The sequence below is a fragment of the Priapulus caudatus genome, unplaced genomic scaffold (assembly GCF_000485595.1).
Source record: "Priapulus caudatus unplaced genomic scaffold, Priapulus_caudatus-5.0.1 Scaffold1355, whole genome shotgun sequence".
Classification (NCBI taxonomy): domain Eukaryota; kingdom Metazoa; phylum Priapulida; class Priapulimorpha; order Priapulimorphida; family Priapulidae; genus Priapulus; species Priapulus caudatus.
This window is the reverse complement of record NW_014578416.1, coordinates 64,090-77,320: the sequence shown is the minus strand read 5'-3', so window position 1 is coordinate 77,320 and position 13,231 is coordinate 64,090. Positions and strand designations below refer to the sequence as shown.

Sequence of the window (13,231 nt, the reverse complement as noted above, 5' to 3'; positions counted from 1 at the left end):
CGTCGTCTTACATGCTGGCTTTGACACCTGTCGGCGGGTAATCTCTGCTTGGTCCTTCTCCCCTCCCTCTTCTCATACTTTGTGCGCGTCTCAGTGTGGCTTGGTGTTCCAGCACTTTGTCATTGCCAAAAAATCAAATTATTTGTCAATCCGGTGGAGGCGTGGTCCGGAACTCCGCCTCTCCCAATTACTCAGTTCATTAATGCGAGTCGTACGAGGTCGGATCCTCTGCGCGCTCCGCTCCTCTCTGCTGGCATGCTCGTCGTTGTGTCTCTTCTCTCTCTCTCTCATTCTCTCTCTGCTCTCTCTCTCTCTCTTCGTCTCTCTCCTCTCTCTCTCTCTCTCTCTCTCCTCTCATTGTGTCGCTCCTTGCTTTAACTTGTTCTCTCACTTTCCTTATCTATATATCCCTCCTCCTCCCTCAATATCGCGACTATTTCTCTCTCGCCTCCTCTTCTCTCCTCTCTCTCTTCTCTCTGCTCTCCTTATTTAATACATTTCGTCACATCATAAATTCTATGAATGATATAATCTAATAATATCGACTGTTGTTGTTTATATTGGTTGTTGTTGTTGTTGTTGATTTGTCGTCGATGTTTCAGCACCCTCCACAGAGGTGAGCATCACCTTCATGCTCAGACAACTGCTGGATGTGGCCATCGAGTGTGTGGCGCAGCCTGCAGAGTCCATCTCTAGACTGGGCTGCGCATGCATCAGGTAGGTTCCCTCGAAGAACTTTCCAGAGTGTAAATTCAACCAACTGCAGGATTTAATAAAACTTTAAGTAAACTTCAGATTAATGTTTGCATTTAGACCAAAGTTTCAGATCTGATTAGACAAAAAGGAGATCAAGAAATTTCAAATCAGATCATACTCGGTCACATGTACATCTATTCACATCAAAAAAATTTCTCGTCTATTGTCTCTTCCAATCTAAATTTGAAAATTAGTTATTAAAACTAGCTCGATTATTATTATTATTTATTATTATTATTTATTATTATTATTTATTATATTACTGTTGTTATTCATTATTATTATTATTTATTATTATTTTAAAATCAATTATTATTTATTATATTACTGTTATTATTCATTATTATTATTANTGCAAGCTCTCGCAGCAGGTGAGTGCGGTCGCCATGGTAACGCTGTGCAAGCTCTCGCAGCAGGTGAGTGCGGTCGCCATGGTAACGCCGAGCGCGCTCTGCAAGCTCTCGCAGCAGGTGAGTGCGGTCGCCATGGTAACGCCGAGCGCGCTCTGCAAGCTCTCGCAGCAGGTGAGTGCGGTCGCCATGGTAACGCCGAGCGTGTTCTGCAAGCTCTCGCAGCAGGTGAGTGCGGTCGCCATGGTAACGCCCGGCACGCCGTGATGTGCGTGCACGACGGAGGCCAGGACTGTTTCTAGGTAACGCGGATCCACAACTATTACCCCGTGGAGATTCGTAGATAGTCATCCCGTGTAGGCATGTAGATTGTAGGTAGTACAGATAAACGTGTTTGTTATTCTGTGCAGCGAAGAAGCTATGATTCGAAGTTCGCGAATAACTCGTAGTCTTTGCATTTTACGAATGCCCGTATATATTTCAGCACGGTTGCGAAAGCATTGATAAATGTTTCGACGAGCGAGCACGAAAAAAATTCCACACGTGGACGCGTCACGGGAACAGTCGCAAACGGCCGGGCAGTTGCGCGTTGCCAGGGGGACGTGTTTTCTCTCATACCCTGTTCTGCGTCTGTCAGACGCTGGTGTTTCAGCTAGGCGTGCAACAGGAATAAAGAGCCTCTTTGTTCTCGTTGTATGTGCACAGCGACGTGCGTGCGGTGTACTTGTGTGTTGCAGAGGAGCATTTGAACGGCATTTACAGGAAATTATCGGCAATAATAGGCGAAAGAGAGTAGAAAAACATCGATAGTAAATACATTTTGTGTTTGTTTATACCATCATTTTACTATTGAAACGTTCCAGGCGCCTGTGTTCACAAGCGCCGGTCAGTCGCGCGTTGTCACCGTGTTTTCTCATACCCTGTTGCGTGCGGCTCGTGTCGGACGCAGGTGTTTCAGCTGGACGTGCAGCGGCTGATGCAGGGTAGGACGGACGACATGGACGACAGCCGCTCTTACATCTTCCTGCTCTACCCGCCCGATGCGGAGAACCTGCTCAACGTAGAGAAATTCATCGTCAGGTTCGTACGCCGCGACGATTAAATACGGACAAAAATTTGCAACAATTATTGTCATTAATTCATTAAATTCATTACATTCATTAAGTTAATTAAATTTATCGTCAGGTTCGTACGCCGACCATGCTACCGGTAGACGCCTGACGATTAAATACTTATGACAATTTTACGACATCATTACCTACGACATATGATACATACGATACATACATTACGCTTTATTATTATTAAATTATATATATACTATATATTATTATTATTATTATATTTATTAGCGATTCGGATTATTATCATAAAATTAATTTGCATGAAGACCAGTGAATATATTTTTCGGTATGTATTTCTGTATGTATAAGCGTTTGCTTTATGTTGTTACCTTTATGCATTGATTTCAAAGTGCTAACATAAGACTGATGCTTCCATTTAACATTTTGGACATACTTCGGACTTTTAAATTTTTGGATATATATCTCTTGAAGTTACTTTTGTGGTGAAAATCATGGTAAAAAGGTGCAAATTCTGTATATAGCTGCTTACGCCAAAAAATGTAAAATCCCACAAGTGACTATAGTTAATTTATCAATTATTCATTGGAATTTATCGAGGAGGAATTTAACAGGAATTTCTTTGTTTACAGGGTGCCTTTTAGAAACATTGTTGTCGGTCTACTGTCCCATCAGATCCTTCTGCAGACGTCGGTTTGCATTCTCCTCCAGGGGACGCCACGTGTCACCCCCGCCGTGGCCGGAGTCCAGGCAGCTTTCGGAGCAGTAGAAACTGACGAGGAGCACAAAGGACCGGGTATTATTCGAATTCTTATATCTAATCTATATTCTATATTATATTTTTCTTCTATTGTATGGTTTATTGTTATTTTCCTTTATTGTATGGTTTTTTATTGTTTTGTCTCTTTTGTATGGTTTATTGTTATTTTCCTTTATTGTATGGTTTTTTGTTGTTTTGTCTCTTTTGTATGTTATTGTTTGGTTTCTTATATTTTCCTTCAAATGATCAAGCCCTAGCGAGGTGTACAGCAAAATTAGCGTGCTGCGGGCAGCAGCGTTTTCTCGTAGACGCACAACTAATTAATGCCGGGCTAATTAATACCATGCTAATTAACTAATAGTAATTAACTATTAACTAATAGTAATTGACTATTTAACTAATATATAGTAATTAACTAATTAACTAATAGTAATTAACTAATTAACTAATAGTAATTAACTAATTAACTAATAACCTGATTAACTAATTAACTAATAGTAATTCAACTAATCATTAACTTAAGTTAAATAAATTACGACCGCTGCTGTACGCTGCAGGGATGCTGCGACGGTGCAGGGCGGCGGCGTCCGACCTGCTGCTGGAGTGTCTGCGCGAGGTCCCACCGCACGGCCGAGAGACTTCGACGCGCGCCCAGGACTCAAGTTCCTGCTGCCAGAGGCTCGCCGCGAGATAGCGTGGAAGGCGAACCTACTACAAGCAGGCCGGTACGCCGTCCGCTCGACATGTAACGTTCCAACAGGGGGGCGCCCACTATGGGTATTGGCGTCACCTCGTTGTTTTTCTACCTGTTAAAATCGATCAGCGCTGTCAGGGGCCTAGGAACAGATTGTACGGGTGCAGTTCCACCCTGGTTACTTTTTAGATATAAATTCAATCGGGTGGCCTGTGTATGCACAATGGGGTGCAGTTTTACCGGGTTAGTTAATAGAGTTTAAATAAGGACAGTCAATGTCAGCTTAGGTATTGATCGGGTGGCCTGGAGTAGGACGGGGTGCAGTTCCACCGAATTATATAATATAGCTTAAATGATGTTAGTCAATGTCATTCCAGGTATTGACCGAGGGATCCTGGGTAATAAAGATCATGTATCATCTTATGTATTGACAGGGGGTCCTGGGTAGATAGTACGGGATGCAGTTTCCACCGCCTTGGGTATTAAAGCTTAAATTAACACAGTTTAATAACATCAAGAGTAGATAATAACACAAGATTAGATAATAACACCCGATTCTCGCATTTTTAACCGATTTTTCTCATCAAATTTGCCACAATAAAGAAGCAAGTGTATACGTTTCTCATGTTATGACCACTTATCCACTCACCTTCGTTGTCACTTCGATATTCGTTTACCTTAAATGATTTGACAGCGCGTATTGTCTGTAAATCGTAAATCTGCACGAGCTGGAATTCGCCAATTTACACGCTAAAAATGGCGCTGTGTGATGAGGTTTAAGCACAGCATTTGAAGCTAATAAGTGGCGCCAATATTTGAGCAACGGACGCTTTCCAAATCATTCGTGCCTCGATAGGGTTTAATGTACTTGATTACCTGCGCGTGCGTGTGTGTTATTATCTACTCTTGATAACATTTAGTAACCTTAACAGTTAAATTAACATAAGGGCACAGTTCAGTCGAGCTAATAGAGTTTCTCCCCGCAGCCATAATCGCTGCCCCGCAGGCATAACGCTGTTGTCTAGAGTTTAAGTAGTACGGATGACATTCATTATCTTTAAATAAGTAAATGCTTAAGACAAAATAGTCAATATCATCTTAGTATGTATGACCAGGGGGCCTTGGTATGGTAGTACCAGCATGTCAGTTCCATATTGTTAAATAATAACAGCTGATAAACAAAGATACGTCATATCATCTTAATGTCATTGACAGGCGGACCCTTGGAGGTAGTACAGGATGCAGTTCCATCTGCTTTTTAATGAAATAAAGCTTTAAACAAAGATAGTCAGCAATTCATCTTATGTATTGACCAGGGGACCTTGGTAGGTAGTACAGGATGCAGTTCCATCTGTTTAATAATAAAGCTTAAACAAAGATAGTCAATATCATCTTATGTATTGACCAGGGGACCTTGGTAGGTAGTACAGGATGCAGTTCCATCTGTTAAATAATAAAGCTTAAACAAAGATAGTCAATATCATCTTATGTATTGACCAGGGGGCCTTGGTAGGTAGTACAGGATGCAGTTCCATCTGTTAAAATAATAAAGCTTCAAACAAAGATTTACGTCAATATCATCGTTATGTATTGACCAGCGGGCCTTGGTAGTTAGATAACAGATGCGAGTTCGTTCGAGCTAAGCAGCGTTTCTTCTTCCGTCTGCTCGCGCTGCCCCGCAGGCATCACGCTGTCCTTCTACCTGCCACACGGCTCTTCCGAGGCCTGTGTCTCCAGCGGCGACGACGCCATGACGACGCGCCGTGCGCGAGCCGATCGCGCGCGACCAGCGACGCGCGACTCGGCCGAACCTGCCTCCGCTGCGCGCGCGCGACGTGCGCCGCCAGGTGGCAGGGCCAACGCGGCGGGTGACCGCTCGGCGCGCTGTTTGACGGTGCGGGGCAGACCATTGCGAGGCGTTACAGCGAGATCGTCCGCTTGATCGCGAGCGGCAGCCACTCCCGCGCCCAGACCGCATATCGGACAGACCGCTGTTCTTCCCTCATCGCACGCGGCTGCAGACGACACCGTAGCCTGTTGACATGTGATTTATATCATAGATATTATATATATAATCACATGTCACAATCACATCTCTATCTCTCCCGTCTATATATATAAATATATCATATATAGAGACGAGAGAGAGAGAGGGAGAGATAGAGAGATAGAGAGAGGATGAGAGAGAGAGAAGAGAGAGAGAGAGAGTGAGTTGAGTGAGAATGAGAGAGAGGGAGGCGGAGGAAGCGTGCTAGACAGGGAGAATAGAGAGGAGGGGAGGAAGTGCTAAGTCAGGAGGCAGAGGAGTGGAGGGCAGAGTAGGAAGCTGTGCAGGAAGTGAGAGAGAGAGAAAGAGAGAGAAGGGGGGGGGGGCGGTTCTTTCACTCTGACGTGAATTTGTGAGTATCCCCCCTCTCTCTTCTCGCGGATAGCCGGACGAGCTTCCCTGGTCGGAGCAGCCAAAGATGCGTCGTCATAGCAGCGCGGGAAGCGAGAAGACAGAGTACGCGGCGGCCCCCAGCACCACCACTGCCAACCCCCTGCAGTACCACCATCAGCAGCCGCAGCAGCCACAGCAGCAGCAGCAGGAGTACCACCACCAGGAAAACATCCAAGCTGTCCCACCATCCCCCGTCTCGCCTTGTCCCTCGGTAGAGCCAACTAGCAGGCATGACGGTATGCGATTTCAATGCGTGTTTACGTCGCGATTAATAATGCGAATAATTAATCGCTTGATTAACTATTAGTTATACGATTGCAGCCGACTTTCATAATACGGATACGAGAATCAAAACAGTAGTTCGTTTGCAGAAGTTCGTTGTTTTTTTTGGTATACACGGTTTTTCGTGTGAAAAATCGAGTTTAAACCTGCAGCTGCTGGAGTTTCGTGGATCCATCGATTGCTCTTGGTTTCAGATTCTAAAGTGTACAATGTGACGACGAGAAAGGAAATCCACTCTCTGCTGAGTGAGTACAAGAAACGAAAACAGCAACGCTCCATGCCCGGCAAGAGCAGGAAGGACCGGATCGCAAAGTTTCTGCCGAAGAAAACGCATCCGAAGTCGGACGATCCCATACTGAACGAAGTGGAAAAGCAACAGCAGTCATCCATACTGAAGGTTTGCCATTAGGATAAATTAATGTGTCTAATTGCTTTAGCTTTAGCTTTTTCGCTAACTCATCACAGTTTAGTTTTTACAAGTGGCATGCACCCCTGACTATTTTTGTGTACAACAGATAGAGGATCATGGTCGCATATGGCGCATGTATAGCCAGGAGTCAAGGCAGTGACTCGGAGGAGAAATTGATGATTCTCTCTTATCTGTACTTGTGGGAGTGAGAACTGGTGTTATGCAACCAAGCAATATTATCGGATATCTCAGCAACTGAACAATAGCTCTATATTTTTCATTGTGAGAAAACCCACCATCACTTGTTGTTTTATAAACAACTTGCCTGCATTCCACTCGTTAGTATTGTGAGAAGCAAATAGTTCTAGCTTGTTTCTTTTCTAGGATGGAGAAGCACACATGCAGTCATGGACGGAAATGGTGTTGACCTTGTTCCATTTGCTGCAACAACTCGAAGACGATCAGTTTAAGATGTATTTACCACTTGTTTTTAATGGCATTGACCAGCTAGGTAGGTACTACCACATTACTGCTAAAGTAAGTTGATTGAACTACAAAAGCACAATCTCTGTACATATTTAACCTTGGTTTGATGGCATATCTGCTCCGTGGTATATCGATGTGAAATACTCGATGAGAATATCACAGAAAGTAAACAGATGTAGTAGCTATGTGATAATGATAATGTCTGCTTTCTATCTGCCCTATTTCTCATAATTCTCCTAACCTCTTGAGCTTGATAAATGCAGGCCTGATTATTGAATGTTTGTATATAATAATATATAGATATATACAGAAGTGAAAACACATGGACACCCATGAAGATTTAGATGAAAATATATAAATTATAAAAAAAGAACGAGGTGTAAATTTGTAATTTTACAAGCTTTTCGAGAACATGTCTCTTAGTCATTCTGTTGTTGTGAAGGCTAATTAAGAGACATGTTAGCTTGCAAAATAAAACTGACACCTCATTCTATTTTTGTATTAATCTATTCTCATATCTCTCTCTCTCTCTCTCTCTCTCTCTCTCTCTCTCTCTCTCTCTCTCTCTCTCTCTCTCTCTCTCTCTCTCTCTCTCTCTCTTCTTCTCTCTCTCTCTCTCTCTCTCTCTCTCTCTCTTTGTATATATATATATATATATACATGTATATATTCTAAGTTAACACACTGTAATTTTGTTTCAGTCTGCCATGCAACAGACGTATGCGTCAAGGAAGCGCTGTCACAGTGGCTCCATCGTGTAGGTAAATTATACTCACTGGTGGAAAACCCTGAAGAGAATGTGCAGGCTGTTGCAAAGTAGCTCTGGTTATGGCAACAGCTAACGTAATGCTAACAGCCTTGTTATAACATTCCTATCGGATTCCGAAACTACATTAGAGTATTAACCATGACCCTATTTTTCTCCTGCTGATTCAGTCTTGCCACACAGATGGCTGGCCGGTTGGATGTTGATGTGGGTATATACATGAAAAAAATTATTATATTAGAGCCAATGTTAATGGTATCAATGGACAAAAATTGGATCGATTTATTTCTCGAACGAATACCTGTTATGTATCAGAATTAGTGGAGGTTTTTAACAGTTATTATACCTGCTGTTTAAATGTGAATAAAATTAAAAAGCCAATTAAAAATCCGACTAGCTGTTAAAGCGATTGCGATCCGGATTGGTATTTATTGCTATATGTTACAATGCTTTACGTGTCAAACATTCAGTGTAATATGTAGTCTATTCTATATAAGTATTGTTTTGTTATCCATCACATAAAAGTTTTTGAATTCTATTTACATCCATTATATTCTAAGCTGAATGAATTTTATTGTGAACCTGATAAGAGGACCTGCAGACCAAAGAGTAATTGGCTTCTTTCTATAAAATGGCATGTATCTATATATTACAGGAAGCATGATAAATTTGGCAATGGAGCTTGGTTGTACACTGTATTTATTTACGTTCTATTTTCGTTAAAATTGAACAGTTTATTTATATTCTTTTATTATATTATGAGGACCAAAGAAACTGACTGATAACGTTTAATTGCACCTAGTATGATATTTATGTCACAATACAACCCCAAAGCTAGTACATTATGTTCCGGGTATGCTTAGACAGATAGTACATTGATTCGGATACGTATTAGCTCGAGGAAGAGAAGAGAAGACATAAAACTAGCGTTCGAGTTCACTTTCAATTATAGTGTATACTGGCTGAACAGTAGGTATGTAGTGCTATATTTGAATTTGTACTTGTACAGATTTGGGTAGTATTCTTATTTATTACCAATAAATATCTTATATTTATGTATATACAACTATATTTTGAACCTATATAATAAATAGTATACATAAGTTCATCCCTACATAATACCCCCACGATCAAATTAATACACATACACAATTGTTGGTCATCAAACTGTCATATTAGGTCAATTAATTATCTTTTTCATTTCAGTACAGTTTACAGTGCATGCAATATACATGACATAGTGATATACTGGACATTTAATTTTCCCCAGTTGTGTTCTTGAATTTGTGTTTATATTGTGTTTTGTGTTTATATTGAAATTAACGGCGAGCGTTTTTAAATCATTAAATTTATGTAATAATTTGTTAATCTGTCCAAAAACTTTATTAGTTTATTTCTATCTAAGCGATGAACAGAGAGGAACACGCGCAGGGGGTGCTGTACCCATAACCCTTGCTTAGTGTTGAAATTCATACGTCGGGGATTTGTGAGATGTTGGTGCAAGGGAAAACTTCAAATCTAGTCACATTATTACTCCTCATATATGTAATGTATTACATAAGTATTGTGATGGTCTTTGATGTTAATAAAAACGAATGAGATCAGTATTTCCAGCAACTGCATTGTCTTTGAATATCTGTGACTGCGAGTTGGGTATATATAAATGCACACGGACACGCATGCAGATATAGAAAGATATGAATATAGATATATATTATTAAATGTAACATGGTTCCCACAAAAGTGAATAATTTTTTCAAGGACAATCTGTGACAATTAGTTTTAGCCTTTTAGAGTCATCATATATACCTTAGATTCATATATAAAGTAAAAATAGTTGTTTTACACGAGTGCTGACAGCAGATTAAACAGCCGCTATAGCTCGCCGATTACCGACGTACAACGGTACAATAGTGCCAATAGTCGTTTCATATTGTCATTCACGTAGATTCATGTCCCAGTCCTGTAACAATATGCAAAGCTTTGATGTAACATGTAACACTCAGAACTATGTATCACACAATGCATCACACAACTGCTCAACACTATTGCATTTATCAGATTTTTTCTCCATGAAAAAGACTTGAGTATATATATTTGTAGTTGCATGCAATAAAGATTTAATAATAATAATAAACAATTGCCGGTTCTTTATGCTGACTTTTCATCTGCTGTGTCAGGCAGTAACATTAACAGTGAATAAAAGTAATCACTTATTCCTTACTCCCCTCTCGCGGATGGTATCGCCCACGACCAGTCAAACGTGGAAAAACTTTTGCAGCAAAATGACCGTATTTCAGCCTAACCATTTTCACCCACCGAGGCACAAAATGTGAATTTACGTCTAAAATACACACGCACGCGTGCGTGCGACCATGCCCGCATGTGCGCGTCCGTGGGTGTGTGTGTATGTGTGTTTGTGTGACTAAAGCACAAAATATGATTATACGGCTATAATACGCGTTTTTACCGGGGGGTGAAAAATGTAAGGCTGAAAACCAGCCATTTGTCTGGCTAACTTTTCACCGTGCAACGAGGTCATAGGTGATACCATTTTGGAGAGGGGGATCACTTATTCCCGAGAGAATATAAGATAAAACCTGATTGGATACCCGATAGGATGTAGCTTAAAGTACCATATAAATAGATAGACATATCAGATATAGATAGATATAGAAATAGATAGAATACCAGGTATTGAATGAAAATGTATTATTGTTTCTTTTCTTGGTTTTTCGCGATGAATGATTCCATATGGTACATTATTACTGCTAGGTAACCCACAAAAGTGTAAATTGTTTTTTCAAAGACTTCAAGGACATTTAAAAGACAATCTGTTACAATTAGTTTTAGCATTTTATAGTCATAATATATACCTTAGATTCTTATATAAAAATGTAAAATGTAAAAATCCAGGACATTAGACATAAAATAAGGACTCGGACCAATTTCCAAGAACTTTCAATGACAAAAGGAAAAATTAAGGAATTTCAAGGACAAGGGACAATATTTAAGGACTTTCAAGGGCTGTGGGGACCCTGTGTATGGTATTGGCCGCAAAATCGATGTGTGCATGTATAAAAAGGTTAGTACGGTGGATGACCGCCAGGTGGTTCACCATTTTTCAGTTCAGAGTGATATACTATCAGGAGTAGATAATAGGGAATCCCTTATACTATGTATGCGTGCGTGCGTGCGTGTTGCGTGCCTGCGTGACAAATCCAGATTTCGGACGTTGTTTTTTTGCCATAACATTCCATTAGTAACCATGTGTAATTAATTTCTCGGGGGTTTACTTTAATATTTGTGTTTTTGTACGTTAAAGTTTTATTCATACGTTAATTCATTATTAAAACGGCAGCAAGGATTAAGAAAAACATGAAGAAACAACAAAGGAAATAATTTTTGATCTCCCTCTTTATTGGAAAACATTATATAGGCTGTCCTCTATTTACAGAATATCGGCAGATAATATCATAATAGCAAACATTATCATTATTATTATTATTATTATTATTTTCATACGTATAACATGCAAATTAATTATTGAATCAACATCGTCAGATCACAAATGATAATAGCATATGCGGAATCGCACCGACTGACTAATATCTTAATTCTGTGAAAGTCTTTGAATCGTGATTTAAGTCTTTGCGAATTAAAATCAAGTCATAATGCACAATATTCCAAGTGACAGCGGAAGCTTCTGCGATTTACCATCATGGCAGCCGTCGTTAGAATTTACTAAAAAAAGTGTCAACGCCATTGGAAAAACAGCAACAATCGAAAAAAACATTAAACAACAGAATTGTGTCACCAAAAACCAAATATCAATAAAAAACAGCTCTGCGCGAAAGATTCAAAACAAATAAACAAGCAAAAAAACAACTTTACAATCTTAACCCCCCCAAAAAACAACAACAACAACATTTAGCCATGTCCGGACTGTACAATACCGAATTCATTATTTACTGGCTATATACAATCGACTGTACAATAATAAAAGAACCGTAATACGTAATTCTTCCTCCTTCTCTCAAATTCATTCATATAATACATATTATAATTATAATTATAATTATAATTAATATGATGACTCTATAGAGAAAGAATGTGTTAATTAATTAATTAATCATTAGAAGCACCTCATTATAGCAGATCTGTCCTAATTACTTGCGAAAAAACCAGCAAGCGCGCATACTGCATGTCGCGGTGCGTGGCGTGCTGCGACGCGAGACAGGCCAACTAACGTCAGGTTGCCCGCTGTCGTCGCCACAGTGCGGGCGCCCCCTGGAGGGCTGAATCGCGGCGATTGACGTCTCGTCTGCTGTGGAAGACTTCTCATCATGCCATCTCCCCCTGCTCTCCTTCTTTCTCTCTCTCGCTCCCTCTATCTAATCCACGGACATTCCGACATTTCAACCACACAAATTCAGATATCTGATAACCGTGAACATCCGTGCATCCGCTAGCATTGCCACATTCCCCGCTGGAGTGTTAGGGGGCCCCACAGTGCCTGCTGGAGTGGTAGGGGGCGCCACCAGAGAAAGATGGCTATGCGCGACTCAGTGACGTCAGAGCCGCCCCTGGCGGGCGGATGCAGCGGCGTCGCGATCACAACGACAGGTGAGAAGATCTTTCCTGCGGATGACGTCGCGACGTGACATTCTCACCATTGAAGAGGGAGAGACGGCGGCGCGATGTACAACTAGTGATGCAAGAGCCCCGCCCTGGGCGGCGACGATCAAACGCGACAGTTAAGGTCGGTCCGACGACAATCATGCGTCTAGGCTTCGTCGGTGAGGTCGGAGCAGCGCCCCCTGCGGCGCGATCGGACACGCGACGCGTTAGGTTGCCGAGCGACAACATGGCGTCTGTAGCTCGTCAGCGAGGTTCAGAGGAGCAGCCCCCTGCGACGTGATCTACAGCGACGGTTAGGTTGTCGCAATCCAGATAACAACATGGCGTCTAGCTCGTCGTGAGCTCGAGAATCGCCCCCGGCGGACGCGGATCACCGTCGACGTTAGGTGTGCCGACAAACAACATGGCGTCTTAGCTTGTCCGTCGGTGAGGCGGAGAACCCCGCTGCGCGCGATCACGCGCAAGTGGTTGGAGGTCGTCCGACGACAACATGGCGTCTAGTTCGTCCGTGAGGTTGGAGAGCATGTGTCCGATGTCATCCCACAGAGGGTCTTCCCGCCTGCCC

The 13,231-nt window shown here is 41.6% G+C and overlaps 1 protein-coding gene across 1 annotated transcript in view; it reads left to right on the top strand.

Moving 5' to 3' along the window:
• LOC106816348 (brefeldin A-inhibited guanine nucleotide-exchange protein 3-like) overlaps nt 1-9,642 on the top strand; it is an 11,360-nt gene extending 1,718 nt beyond the window's left edge. The window contains exons 3-12 of the mRNA XM_014820925.1: nt 603-706; nt 1,116-1,280; nt 2,056-2,186; nt 2,821-2,984; nt 3,506-3,610; nt 5,592-5,656; nt 6,075-6,318; nt 6,559-6,761; nt 7,158-7,284; nt 7,961-9,642. Of these exons, the coding sequence (XP_014676411.1) occupies nt 603-706; nt 1,116-1,280; nt 2,056-2,186; nt 2,821-2,984; nt 3,506-3,610; nt 5,592-5,656; nt 6,075-6,318; nt 6,559-6,761; nt 7,158-7,284; nt 7,961-8,079 (1,427 nt within the window). The 3' untranslated portion in view covers nt 8,080-9,642. The remainder of the gene's footprint in view (nt 1-602; nt 707-1,115; nt 1,281-2,055; nt 2,187-2,820; nt 2,985-3,505; nt 3,611-5,591; nt 5,657-6,074; nt 6,319-6,558; nt 6,762-7,157; nt 7,285-7,960) is intronic.
• The last annotated feature ends 3,589 nt before the right edge of the window (nt 9,643-13,231 follow it).